This window comes from Symphalangus syndactylus, chromosome 5 (genome assembly GCF_028878055.3).
Source record: "Symphalangus syndactylus isolate Jambi chromosome 5, NHGRI_mSymSyn1-v2.1_pri, whole genome shotgun sequence".
Classification (NCBI taxonomy): domain Eukaryota; kingdom Metazoa; phylum Chordata; class Mammalia; order Primates; family Hylobatidae; genus Symphalangus; species Symphalangus syndactylus.
In genome coordinates, this window is record NC_072427.2 from 119,009,091 (window position 1) to 119,023,800 (window position 14,710).

General features: G+C 35.9%; 1 protein-coding gene across 8 annotated transcripts in view; it reads left to right on the top strand.

Annotated features, from left to right (window-relative positions):
- Window positions 1-14,710, top strand: part of WDR72 (WD repeat domain 72) — a 238,720-nt gene that overhangs the window by 85,278 nt on the left and 138,732 nt on the right. For all 8 annotated transcript variants that reach the window (XR_010121228.1, XM_055279193.2, XM_055279195.2 and 5 more), the window contains one exon: window positions 3,598-3,794. Coding sequence is in view for 7 of the 8 variants with exons in the window: in XM_055279193.2 (XP_055135168.2) it covers window positions 3,598-3,794 (197 nt within the window). In the remaining variant the exon portion in view is untranslated. The remainder of the gene's footprint in view (window positions 1-3,597; window positions 3,795-14,710) is intronic.

A 14,710-nucleotide genomic window follows, 5' to 3' on the forward strand; every position in this document is an offset into this window, starting at 1 on the left:
TTCCTGACCTTGCTAGAGAGGGTATGGTTATATGTATTGAATGGCAAAGAAGCTGCTATGGTGTAGTGCTGGTGGAGCTTTCCAGAAATATTCCCTCAAGGGTGCCAGAGAAAGCTGTCCATAGGGAGATGTTTTGCTGGAGGCACTGTTACAAAACTGCCCAAAGAGTATGCCAAAGAAAGTGTTTGGATGCAAAGTGCTGCTGGCTCGGCCGTCGTGTACTACAGACACCTGTACTGGGGAAGCCACTAATACTACTCCAAGAAAAGTACACCAGAACCAAGAAAAGAAAGCCCTTTCTTCTTCCCCTTCCCCTCCCGCTTCCCCTTCTTCTTTCCCTTCTTCCCTTCTTCTTTTCTCCTTCTCCTTCTTCTCCTTCTCCTTCTTCTCCTTCTCCTTCTCTTCCTCCGCCTCCTCCTCCTTCTCCTCCTTCTTCTTTCTCTTTTTTTTTTTTTTTTTTTGAGATGGAGTCTTGCCTTGTCACTGAGGCTATAACACAGTGGTAATGATCACAGCTCACTGCAGCCTCGACTTTCTGGCTCAAGTGATCCTCCCACCACAGCCCCCCAAGTAGCTGTGACTACAAGCACATGCCACCATGTCTGGCTAATTTTTGTATTTTTTTGTAAAGACGGGGTTTCTCCATGTTGCCCAGGCTGGTCTTGAACTCCTGGACTCAAGTGATCCACCCGTCTTGCCCTTCCAAAGTGCTAAGATTACAGTTAGGATGGGATGAGCTATTATACCCGGCCTTAACCCTTTCTTCTATTAGGTGTTTCCAACACCCTCTGTCCACAAAGGTTAACATTTCACCAGCCGATGAATGAGAAAATATTTATCAAGCCCAAATTCATTTTCACAAAGCAAGCAGTGAAGGGTGAATTTGAATCTAAGAGGTAATAAATTGATAACTAGCACGTATGGGAATACCCATCCACTGTAAGGATTTTAACCAAGGTCTTTCAAAAGCTACCGTCCTGAACTTATTACAAAATTAACTTACTGCTTTGAACATGTAGTTTATTTATCTGTCTGTCTATATCTTTTACAGAAATTGATTGACTCTAACCACTCCTTATGTCAGTGTATGCCTTAATCAGTTCTTCGAAACAAAATATTCATTTTTTTAACTGTTTTATAACTAATCATGATAGAAACTCTTGTACACAAAACCAAGTGTCTAACATTTTTAGAATGGGAGATTTTTAGTTTTGGGTGGAAATAGCTTAGGTGTTACTTTAAATATTGCAGCTTATCAGTTTTCAGATGTTTCTTGCCTCTGCACTACCATTAGGTTTTAAGGAAGCTCTCTGGGACCTGGACTGAGTCATTCTTATATACTATACATTGTCATCATCTAGCATGGTAGATGGCACATGGTAGCATAGTAGATACTCAGACAGATTAATTATCTGTGCATGAATGAAAATGGATTACAACTACCTCAGTTTGTAGATAAACTATTTTCATCACTAAAAAAATACAAGAAATGTTGTGTTTGGGTAAGACATTAGGTATACAATAAAACGTGCATATATAAAATGTATACATTTTGCATAAGGCATGTAACAAATGTATTAAAGTGCAATAAGTTCTTTCCCAATAATTCTCAAAATATATAAAAAATATCATAGTTTGAGGAGCCACAGAGAACTTGTGAGAAGAAAATATCCAGGATGATACCATATTCAAAGAGAGACTTCTCAGAAAGACAGTGAATGTTACCACAGAACACGGTTCCAAGTTCTGGAATGCAGTAGTTTTCAGGAAGCAGTAATAACTCTTATCTTTGGTTTGTGAAACTTTTCCTATTGTCAGTCTTGAGAGGAAGAGTTTTCTTGATGTTGCTGTCAGCTTCATTTGTTGATCTATAAATCATTTTTTTCTCCCTGAGGTGTATCCTTCAGAAGATATATCAATATTTTCTTTCCTAATTTATAAAAATTAAAGTCCCAGAATAGCTAGCTGTTGCATACCATTGTGACAGACTTTGTGTTTATTCTTTTTTGAGACAGGGTCTCGTTCTGTCACCCAGGCTGGAGTGCAGTGGCGTGATACTGGCTCACTGTAGCCTCGACCTTCTGGGCTCAAGAGATCCTCCTGCCTTAGCCCTACCTAGTAGCTGGGACTATAGGTGCTTCCCACCATGCCTGGCCAATTTTTGTATTTTTTTGTAGAGACAGCGTTTTACCATGTTGCCCAGGCTGGTTTCAAACTCCTGGACTCAGGCAATCTACCCATCTCGGGCTCCGAAAGTGCTGGGATTACAGGCATGAGCCACCACATCCGGCCAGATACATCAATCTTGATGGAAAAGGAAAGCTTAGAAGAACAACATGTTTATAAGCTTGTATGATAAGGGTGTTTATTTATGAATGTAGAAATGTTATAATAAAAGTATATTGTTAAGGGACTCAAGACTGAAGTTCTGCCTGTTATTTGAGCACAGTAACTGTTACTGGTTCAGAATCCACGGTGCCAACTAATGGTAGTTTAGTTGTAATAAAAGAAGGCTATAGAAGAGTGGGAGAGAAATGAGGAAGGATAGAGTAGTCATAATCTTCAAATATATCTACCAATCTTTTTATCTAAAGACATAGTGGCCTACAATTATTATTTCTATTTTCTTATTGTAATTAAGTTGATATTTTCTTAACAATATAAATAGTACATCTACTTCTTTCTCTTTGGTAGAAAAGAATATGAAATTAAGTCTTTATTTAGATATTGTTTATTAAATTAGTATTCCTTGGTGTCTTTATTCAGTAGGAGATAACCTATATATTTAATATAGTATGAATCATGCAAATGAACTCATAAGAGACAGAGAACATGATTAATTCATATTTATTGATATTTCACTGAGTGTATGGCATTGTATTTTGTAAAAACATTGAATTATTTGTGAATTGGTTTCTGATACTTTTGGTCTATTTTATACTTTTTTTTTTAACTTTAAATTGAACTTGACAGCACTCCTAAATTCTGAAACTGGAAGAATGACAGAGGCAAAGGATTTTTTCCCCTTCTAATAACATAAGAAATAAAAGCCAAAGGATATAATCACAACAGTACCAACAATAAAACAACAAAGCCCTGTGGGGACACCTGGGTGAGGGAGGCAGTACACAAAGCATCCGTGTTCTTACTTGCTCCATTCATTTAAATTATGTGTTGCCAATAGAAACATTTCAAGCCTGGGAACCCAGACAAAGTACCTTGGGTTCTCTGTTGCTTGTGAGTTGGAACACTAGGGGACAGCACTAAAATATTCCATAGTTATGTGTTATTGATCACTTGCATGCTGTATAATAAGTAAGAGATTTTACTGTTAAAGACTATTGAATCTCCTGTTGATTTCAGTGGATGAAGAAGCACAAAGAGGAAGACGAGCTTTTCAAATCCATAAGTTCAGCCTTTATGAGCAAGTGTTTTGAATAATTTAGGAAAAGCTCCTAGGCTATTTTTTGGTTGCAAGATACTAAGGCACGGTAACTTAAGGGATTGTGATTCTTCCGTTAAAGAGTGTTTTGTTCTGTCTTACTCTGTTGGGGTAAATATTTTGCTGACATTTTTACCTCTAATCTTGTTTTCCAGGCACTTTGGAAAGACATGAGACAGGAGAAACAGCACGAATTATTCTTAATTGTTGTGATGATTCACAGCTTGTGAAGTCTGTATTTCCCATTGCCTCAGAGACACTTAATCACAAAAGTGTAGAACAGAGATCCTCCAGCCCCTACCAGCTTGGGCCATTACCTTGCCCTGGTCTGCAGGTGGAGTCTTCATGTAAGGTAGGTTCAAATCAAGCTATTGTTCACAAAGAACATTATCAACCGAATAAGAAGTTATATGCATTCATAAATACATGGCACTTAAGTATCAGCACAAAAACAAGAACTAAGAGACTGCTGCATCTACCAAGTAATCTTGGGTGAATCAGTATAACTTTCTGAGTGACTGCTATACTTACTATGGCATGATTTTTGACGAAATAGGTTCTGGCTTATCAAAATTGAGTCAATTTTATATTAACCCTTGAATCCTAGGTGGTTTTCCATAAGGAAGGGGAAAACATTTATATTCTGTAGTTTGGATCTATTTTTATTTTTCAGTGAAGAGTATATGACCTCTTAAAAATGCTGATTGAAAATAAACAAAAAAAATCAGAAAAACTAGATCACAGTATGGATAATTCTTTTGATATACGCAGTATCTGTGGGATCACTAACTCTCTAGGATTCCAAGCCTCAGTGAATACACAGTGATGGAGTTGGCATTTATTCTCATAAACCAAGTCAACCAGCTTAGCAGAAATTTAGACTAGCTTTATTGTTTTTTACTTCTAAATTTGATATAGTAATTTAATCTTATTTCTTTAAGAGATTGTTTTCCATCTTTTTGTATTTTCACTTCCAAATTATCCCCTCAACATACTGTTGTAACTATGCCATTTATATGTACATATCAAATGTATTTTTTGATGTAACATATTTTCATGGTATTAACATGTAACGTATTATTAATGGCTACATTATGCTCTATGTGGTGTTTCTATCATTGCTGGTATAAATTGTTTCTCTATGGCTTGATATATGGCTTGGTTTTTATGTTTCACTTTTATAAATAACACATCTATGAACCTAAAGCTTTTTTCATGTAGATTATTTAAAGGATATATTTTTGGAAGTGGGATTGCTAAATCAAGGTTTTGCTGATTTTTAATTACGTATTGTCCATCTTTTCTGTTATTTTAATGGTATTATGAAGACTAGTAATATACTATTAATAAGGACTTAGAATAAGACCTTATTTTATCTTAGGTGTATGTATATAGTTAGGCAAAAGAATGTGTCATCATCAAGAAAGGCCAATGGGCCATTAAAGCCTCAAAGCAGTAGAGTTGGGGGCAGGGGTGCTAGCATGTAATCTTTAGCTTTTTATGTTTAGAGGCCTGATTTAGATTTCACAAGTGAGTCTAGGATTTGTCAACCTTGTGAGAACTAAGTCACACTAACTAAATACCTAAAAAATGAATGTATAAACTAGAATGACAATTCTTTAATTGGCATTCTGCTTATTGCTTGGTACATTCTCACTGTAGCAAAGCTGAGTCCAGGGGAAATTGTAATACAGGGTTCCTTGATGGGCATGGAGTCAGAGCCCAGAGGATATTCATTCACTGAGCTCTGAGAGTTGAATGTAGCCAATACTTTCAGCCCAGCAGAGTACCATCTCCCTTGGTCAAGGCTAATAATGCATGGAAACATTTCTGAATTTTGGATTTCTCTTTTTAAGACTCCATTTAGAACACTTGCTTTTGTTTGTACTTTCCTCCTTCAGATATTGAAGCCAGTGATTAGGTGACGGCTTTTTTTCTTTTCTCATTCAATCCATTGTCTTTAGGTTTTTAAAACCTATTTTTCCTATTCTTAACTTGAAAAGGTCATTTTTCTAAGGACAGTTATAGAGATGCATTGAAACTTCAACATTCACAGCTGAACGTAAGGTGGGAAATTGAATCACATTGGCAGTCTTAGGTATCATAAGGCTGTAGTGAGTAAAGCCCGGTGAGTGAGCTGAGCCAGCTGCCAAGCATCCCCATCTTGACGTGTCTTTGTTGCTCACTATTCATAACAGAGTTAGCATCTTATAGTGGAAATTATATGCTAGAGTAGTAGATGAGAACTGGGGGTTGTCTCTTGACCTATGCATTTCAGATGTCTAGGGTCTGCAGGAGCAAATCTCATTCATCAGGTGTCATTTTTACTAGTTTAACTCCCAGAAGGTAAACTGACTGCTATTTATTTAACTCTCTTTAAGAGCTTCATAGCTACTCTTTAGGTAGTGGTAATAATATATATAGATTTCATTTTCTTTATATAATTTTGTTTCTTCCTTGACTTCAAAAAGCAATAAAATGCCAGAATCTTGTTTTCCTACTTATAGGCTGATTTCAACTTTATTTTCTTGCTTTTGCCTCTTGCCTTAGATGACTACAATTTCAAACTTTCATTCTTTACATTCAGAGATAAACTGGACAGGACTATCACCTTCTTTGTCCTACATACTATACTTCTCTTATTATTGAATTTAGTGCTAATTAGAATAATATTTATTTGTGCTTCTCCTAAGTTACATCTTTTTAATTTATGTACTGGGTATCTTCATTGTCTATTACACACTTTTTCTCTTAGCATTTCATCCTGATAGAGTTAGGCTGTTGAGATTGTTTTATTTATTTGTCTGTTTATTTATTTATTTATTTATTTTTAGAGGCAGGGTCTTATTTTTAGAGATCGTGCCACTGCACTCCAGCACAATCACAGTGCAGTGGCACCATCATAGCCCACTACAGATTTGAACTCCTGGGCTCAAGCAATTCTCTCAGCTTAGCCTTCCAAGTAGTTGGGACTACAGGTGCACAATGCCACACCTGGCTAAATTTAAAAAGTTTTTCTATTAAAGGCAAGATCTCATTTTGTTGCCCAGGCTGGTCTCAAACTCCTTGCCTCAGGTGATCCTCCTGCCTCAGCCTCCTGAGTCTCTGGGGTGAGAGGTGTGAGCCACTGTACCTGCCAAGGTTGATTTATCTTAGTCTTCTTTAATTTACAAATTTGATAAGCATGAAATTTTATGGGTGCTTATAAGTTCCCCATTCTCCTTGTTACTAATACGGTAAAATGCTTCATGAGTTTTCATAATAAAAAAATTAATTTTAAGAGACCAAGTTTGAATCATACTCATTTTATATGTGGGGAAAATGAGGGACAGTATGCCTGTGAAATTTAAAACTGTTAAAGGTTACTTTGTATTTCAGGATTTTTTTGTATGTGGATTTTAGTAAGACACGGGTGAAATATTCTCCAACAATAGAATGAACTGTTTAAACAGAAGACTAGCAGCAGAGCTTTTTGAGTTTGGCAACATTTGGACTTTATTAGAATGCTGTATTTATTTCTTCTTATTGCATTTGAAGCAAGTGCATATAGATCTGGGGAAAAGTTTACAAGGGAAAAACAAATACAACAAAACATTTTGAAAATAATTCCAATTTGAAATGCTAGAGGAGTTGAATTTGTGCTGCTGGACAAAGAATATCTCTGGCATAGGAAAGGAAAGTCAGAGTCATAAAGGATTTAAAGGAATACAATATCATGTTTGTGATGGGGAACTGCTTTTCTTAGATTTTCCTAAGGATAAGACAAGATAGAACCTGTTTAAATTGCAGTGGAAGGAATTTAGCATCAAAGTAGAGAATAAACAACCACCCTAAAATCATCTATATATTACAGAAATCTTTGTAACTTCATCATATTTTAAGGGAAAAACACCTATTTTGTTTGTTGGTTGGTTAGCTGCTTTTAAATTCTTTTTCTGCATTTTTTGTCTGTAAAATGAATAAAAGGGTAAAGTGGATTATTATTTGGGGCCCATTGTGGTATCCTGGAAATGTCTTTTCTTTAAAACTGATTTTCTGTAGAATAGGTCTCCCAGCAGCTCCTTCTGGTTTGCTTTGCTAGCGCTTCACTGTCTAAAATGGTAGCCATTAAACATTTGTAGCTACTGAGTATTTGAAATATGGTTAGTACTACATGTTAAATTCTATTTTGGATATATAGGATTAAATGAAATATATTATTAAAATTAATCTCACCCATTTCTTTTTCCTTTTTTTAATGTATCTACTAGGCAATTTAAAATTACAAATGTGGTTTGCATTCTATTTGTATTGGACAATGATGAACTAGACCAGGGATAAGTATTTTTCTGTTTTGTAAAGGACCTGCTATGATTTGGATATTTAACCTTTCCAACCTTATGTTGAAATTTGTTCCTCAGTGTTGAAGAAGGGACCTAAGGAGAGGTGTTTAGGTCATGGGGCAGATCCTTCCCGAATAGATTAATGTAAGGACGGGAGTGCATGAGCTCTATCAGTTTCCAGGAGCATTGGATGCTAATAAGAGCTCCTCCCTCTCCTGTCTCTCTTGTTTCCCTTTTCACCATGTGATTTCTGCACACATGGCTCTGGTTCATCTTCTGCCATGAGTGGAAGAAGACGGAGGCCTTCACCAGATGTCCTGTCTTCCAGCCAGCAGAATCAGGAGCCAAATAAAACTCTTTTCCTTATATATTACTCAGCCTCAGGTATTCCTTTATAGCAACACAAAAATAGGCTAAGAAAGGACCAGATAGTACATATTTTTGGCTTTGCAGTCCAGAATTTTGCTGCTATGCGTACTCAACTCTGCTTTTGGAGCACGGAAGCAACCATAGACAATTCTTCAACAAGGGTGGTTGTATTCCAATAAAAACATTATTTACAAAAACAGGCAGTGGACTAGAGATGATGCATTGGTTGTTGTTTGCCAATTTATGACCTAGACAGTCTTTACTAGACTTGGAGATCATGAGGTCTGAGGAGAAACTGGCAAAATAGTCAACACCTCCCTTTTCCCTCCATATCTGTATTTTACATGAAACAACTTATCCCAACCTCTGCACTGTGTGGAATGTAATCCAAAAGAGCTTATATCAAGTCTAATCTGTGACAGAAACCAGGAACTCATATGTGTTTGGAAAACCACCCTTTGTAGAGAAACAAATTTGTAAGTAATGGCTCCCAACTTAGTTGGAATTTTTTTAATGGAATTTTCTTTAAATAATGCACTTATATGTGCATCTTTATCTAAGCATATAAAATTGTTTATAAATAAAGACTGCACTGCATTATTTACATTCTAGTTGAGCTTTCTAGAAATATGGTTATATATATTTTTAACCTTTAGCTGACCTTATGGTGATGTCTCTCTGGTACCATTTGCTGAAAATTTTTATTAGAGCTTTATTCTGATACCTCTTGTAAAAAACAGCTGGTGTATTGGTAGGCCACCAATTGAAAATTTGATCCCGCTACTACCTATCACCTTATCAGAATGAAAAGTTAGTTCTTTTATATTTTATGACACAAAAAATAACCAAAATAGAATTAGTATAGTTTCTAAATTGTAAGACTGGAAAATACCATCTGAAAATATACTTGTAAAAGTATTAAATAATAATTCATCATGGCAATAAAAATGTTACCATGCTTTTTATTAAACTATCTTTATTTTAATATTAAACTTGTATAACTATAAAAAAGAACAACTTTATTTTAAAACAATAAATTGTATTATATAGGGCTAAATCATCCATATAGAATGAAAATTTTCCCTTTTGATTAGTAAAATTTTGATTTATTCTTTTTAATATAATAAGCAGCATAGAACTATTTTTCTAATGTGGAAAATATTTTACATCAATTTTTTATAATTTTAAAAGAAAATAGATTTTTATTTTAAATTTCAAACACTTGATGAACGGATAGTCATTTTCCTCTGTAAACGTTGGATTAAGATTTCTGTTTTAAGTATTTTGATTTGGTGAATCTCAACTTAAAACTGTAGTACCTAAAATGATAATAGCCAGCCTAGGAAGATAGAATAAAGAAATAAATGTTAGGGGAGAAATCTACAAGGTCATTTGCTTTTTGAACACATAAAGTGATGCAAGTTTTTGACAGTGTATAACTGTTTATCATAAGAGTTTTATAAGATAAACAGTGTGTAACTTTATCGTAAGAGTTTTTTACACAGTTGAGTGTGTAACTTTATCATAAGAGTTTTATAGATGTAAAATAGATAATTTTACATACTGTAAGTTAAAAATTTCTATAATACCTAATCCTTTTTTTTATAACTGCTTTATGAAGAATTTCCCTTTTCTCATTTTGTGGCGTGAGTTTAAACTTCTTCTGTTCTTCATATATTCCCTCAATCACGAAGAAAACTATGAGGAATATGTCACAGCTTTGTTTCAAAACTAATTTAGAAGGTCTGAGTGGCTATGAAAAGTAGGAAATGCACCATTAAATGACTCCAGCTGTCCACCTCGCACCCAGAAGCAACTCTGAATTTCCTCACAGGACTTCAAAGCCTGGCTTGAATCTAAACATTCGTGGGCCATGTAAATCAGAGGCACAAAAGGAGAATGCTCCTATTTCATGGTGCGAGGCTAGCTGAAGTCTGGCTTTGTGCAGCACGTGCCGGTGGGGAGTGCCAGCAACAGAAGGACTCTGTTCTGACTCGTGTGACAAATGTAGTTAACACCAGATCCATATTAATGTTGTCAAGTTCCCTCGATGTATTTAAACAGATTTTAATTATTTTCAGCGTCCAAAGGCCTGAAATATATAGCCTAATAGTTCTTCAAAGAAAGCTTACTTAATGTGTGAATGTAAAACCTCTCATAAAAATGAAACTTTTATATTGGCCTTAGTCATTGACATAGGTTATTCATCAAGTCAGCAATTTGTGTGGCAAAGTGCCATTTGAATAGTGTATTGTTAGGATACTTACGGTCCACTTGACAAGGGCTCTTGCTGTAAATAGTGCAATTTGACTCCAGCTGTTAAAGAGTGGCTTTGACAGCAGCCAAATAGAATGGAGATGCCTTACTGCACTGCCGAAAAATCAATATTGGGTTCTTGTTCATAGTAACCTGTTCTTTTCTCTTCTGTAGATTTATAAACGACTATTAAGGGTTTATAAGTGGAAGTTTAAATATTATTTTAACTGTAATTCACTTTAAGTTTCAAATTAAGACTTGTGATAAAGGGTACAAATGGAGAGTTTTCAGATATTATTTCCAAACCCTGGCTCATGTTTAGTCACAATTACAGTGAAGTTTAATTTGGATTCTCTAGCTTCAGTAGAAAAGAATTTGTGTAAAACATGGACTCAAAACTGTGTGCCTATTGTATACTGCCAGCCCAATTATTTCTTCTTTTTGATTTTCCTTATCAGTTTATCTTCTGTGTCCCTCCCCTCTTCTCTGTGTGTATACCTTTTTGTATAGATGGCAGAGTTCTTTGTGGCTGTGCCCATAGCAACACCCACAGATGTTGACAGCCAGTCATGTCCCCAGTGTTGTTTTCCGAAAGCAGAGTCTTGCTGGTTTTGAAGAATTTTCTAAGCAGTTTTCAGCACTGCAAGGTTGCTATGATACCTGACTGGCGGTAATAGATATTGAATCTGTTAATTACAATAACTACACACAGGGCTCTTTTTTGATTGGGTTTCTCTACCATTGCAAGCTGTTATGTTCAAGATAGAGAGAGGAAGTGAAGCTATATATTTAAGATGAGAAAAAAATGCTCCAAGGTAAAGTCTTGAAATGTAAAAAAATTTCCAGGTATAAAAATCTTTTAGCTGACTATTGCTTTCCCAGGACTGCAGATATAATTTATTTAAATCATTTCTAGTTTTGGCTGAGTTTGATTTTTAGTTTTTATTGTTGTTCCTGAGAGGACATAAGTCCTCATCTAAAGTGTACTGAGCAGAATTTGAAAAAGCTGCATTTTTTAGCATGGAAAATGCCAGTATAATGTGTACTTTCTCAAATGCCTTTTTCAATGAAGTCAGCTGTTAAAATAGCTATCTTCCTATTACTGATCAACTCTGCATTTATTGAATTTATGGCTGAGATAGCAACTGAAAATTCATAAAGCTGATAATATAATTGTGAGCGAAGACCTTTAAGGCTGATTCAAGGTCGGCGTTATTGTTTTTATAATTGCTGATAGGCAACCGTGATTTATACCAGAGAAAGGGTTAGTTCTGCTTTGGGTTTAGCTGGTTTCAAAAAATTGTTCTCTCTTCCATTATTTCTAAAGTAAGATTTTTCACTGAATAAATATTTATATCATTTATTTAGTACTAAACTTAGCTTTAGATTCATTTCAGTTTCTCTCTCCCCACAATATTTCATTAACCCTATAAGAGACATGGAAATCTAAGATTATAACTTTCTTCTTGGATTAAATACTCTTTTTGTAATTATCAGTTAATTTGAAGGGGGAGGTTCTAACATAGAACATGGAGAAAAATTAAACATTTTAGGCTTTTAATTTTGTATTTAGCTTGATCTAGGGACTGTGTTAGCATAATTTATTAAAGCACATCTTTACATTTGCCTTCCTTTACATTAATAATTTTATAGATATTTTAGAACCTATGAATTCTGTAATCATGCTCATACATTATGCCTCCAAAACTATTTAGCTTATTTAGACTTTTTTCTTCCTTATTTATTTTTTCCTTTCCCTTTTTCTTTTCTTTCTTTCTTTCTTTCTTTCTTTCTTTCTTTCTTTCTTTCTTTCTTTCTTTCTTTCTTCTTTCTTTCTTTCTTCTTTCTTTCTTTCTTTCTCTCTTTCTCTCTCTCTCTCTCTTTCTTTCTTTCTCTTTCTTTTTCTTTTTTTTTTGAGACAGAGTCTCGCCCTTTTGCCCAGGCTGGAGTGCAGTGACGTGATCTCGGCTCACTGCAGCCTGTGCCTCCCGGGTTCAAGTGATTCTTCTGCCTCAGCCTCCCAAGTAGCTGGGACTACAAGCGCACGCCACCACAACTGGCTAATTTTTTGTATTTTTAGTAGAGATGGGGTTTCACTGTGTTAGCCAGGATGGTCTGGATCTCATGACCTTCTGATCTGCCTGCCTTGGCCTCCCAAAGTGCTGGGATTACAGGCATGAGCCACCGTGCCAGGCCTGTTTTTCCTTTTTAAAAACATGTAGCCTCTCAAAATTTGTTAAGATCCTGCTTCTTGTAGTACCCAAAAGATGACCCTATTCCACCTACTTAAAGAGGTTATTATCTACTGGGGTCCAAATTCACTCCAGTGGATTTGGATGCTCTGTTATTGAGCAACTTGTTGGTTCTGATTAAAATGATTTTAAATGTTATCTCTTTAAAATGTGTTTCTATTCTGTTTTTTTAATGACTAATGCACTGGATGGTATTTTCTGGAAAAAAATGACGTTTGTAGAATTCAAATGTTAACTCAAAGTATTAGTTGCTTATAACTGGAAAGAAATGGAGGAGAAGATATCTTTCTTGTTGAAAGCTGGTAATATCACTTATTGACTGAGAGTACCATTGGACCCATTTAAAGCAATCCCAACAGGAGCACTACTTCTGTACCAATGACTTACGTTGAAACTGGCCCTAAGAGAGCAGCAAATGCAAAAAACTAACAGGAAGCAATTCTCAAAAAAGAAAGCATTTATTTTCATGGAATATTTCCCCTATACTATTAAAAACGAAATGTATTAAGCCTTTATCTTTATTTATTGTAACTAAGAGCATGAACTTATTAAACAAATACATCCAGCTAACATTCTTGTCCATTTCTCTGAATTCTGTTTTAATAGTGATGCACTGAAGGCACCACCAGTTCTCTGCATCTCCAAATGACATTTATTTATTTGTAATTTTCTTCATACTATATAGCTCATATAATTCTGCAAACAGCTTTAATCCTAAATTAGAATATCCTGCATAATATTTTGGTTCAAGTGTGATTATTCCTGCCAGATATAAAAATGATCCTAACAAGCTGCTGTGAGCAGCAGGGGCTTTCTTATGCACATATTTAACTCCATGCACAATCAAATGGGACTGAAAATTGTAGTTGTTCTATGTCTTCGCATATTGCCCAAAACCTGATGACTTTTAGAAAGCCATTAAGAAAGCTTACAAAGCCGGGCACCATGGTTCACGCCTGTAATCCCAGTACTTTGGGAGGCCAAGGTGGGCGGATCACGAGGTCAGGAGTTCGAGACCAGCCTGACCAACATGGTGAAACCCCATCTCTACTAAAAATACAAAAATTAGTCAGACGTGGTGGCATGTGCCTATAATCCCAGCTACTCAGGAGGCTGAAGCAGGAAAATTGCTTGAACCCGGGAGGCAGAAGTTGCAGTGAGCCAAGATTGTGCCACAGCCTGGCCGACAGAGCAAGACTCTGTCTCAAAACAAAACAAAACAAAACAAACTTACAAAATGCACAGTCCTGCTCACCTTCATTACTTTCTTCCTAGCTCCCACTAGAGGTCTCTTGTCGTTATATAAAACGTGGCCTTCTCCATTGATTCTCTGGTAGCAGATGTTTTGTTTTCCTTTTTCTTGTCTCTCAGGCCAATCTGTTTTACAATAACCATAGCATGACATTGATCATGTAATCATACGGCAAAATATGGAAAGAATAGTATGGGTTCTGTCTCTTCATGTGTGATTATCTTGAGGCTCAAATGAGAAAATTATTTGACAGTTGACATCTCCCCAAATCTAAGAGGATACCTGAATCTTGAACTTTCACAAAGTTTTCATTATATGACTGTCAGTCCAAAATTGTTAATTACCTATCTTTTATTAAACCAGATCAATTATAAAGTCAAGTTGATAGATGGTAACAAATTGTCTTTAAGATCTCTTTTTTTTTTTTTTTTGAGATGGCATCTTGCTCTGTCAGCCAGGCTGGAGTGAAGTGGCGCGATCCTTGATCATTGCAGCCTCTGCCTCCCAGGTTCCAGCAATTCTCCTGGCTCGGCCTCCTGGGTAGCTGGGATTACAGGTGTGCGCCACCATGCCCAGCTAATTTTTGTATTTTTAGTAGCGATGAGGTTTCACCATGTTGGCCAGGCTGGTCTCGAACTCCTGACCTCAGGTGATCCACCCGCCTCGGCCTCCCAAAGTGCTGGGATTATAGGCGTGAGCCACTGCGCCTGGCCAAGATCTCTTAAGCGTATCTTTCTTTTATGACTTTAACATTTATGTATGCTAATTATCAGCTTAAAATATCTTGAGACATATTTTTAGTCATTAAATTTCTGGT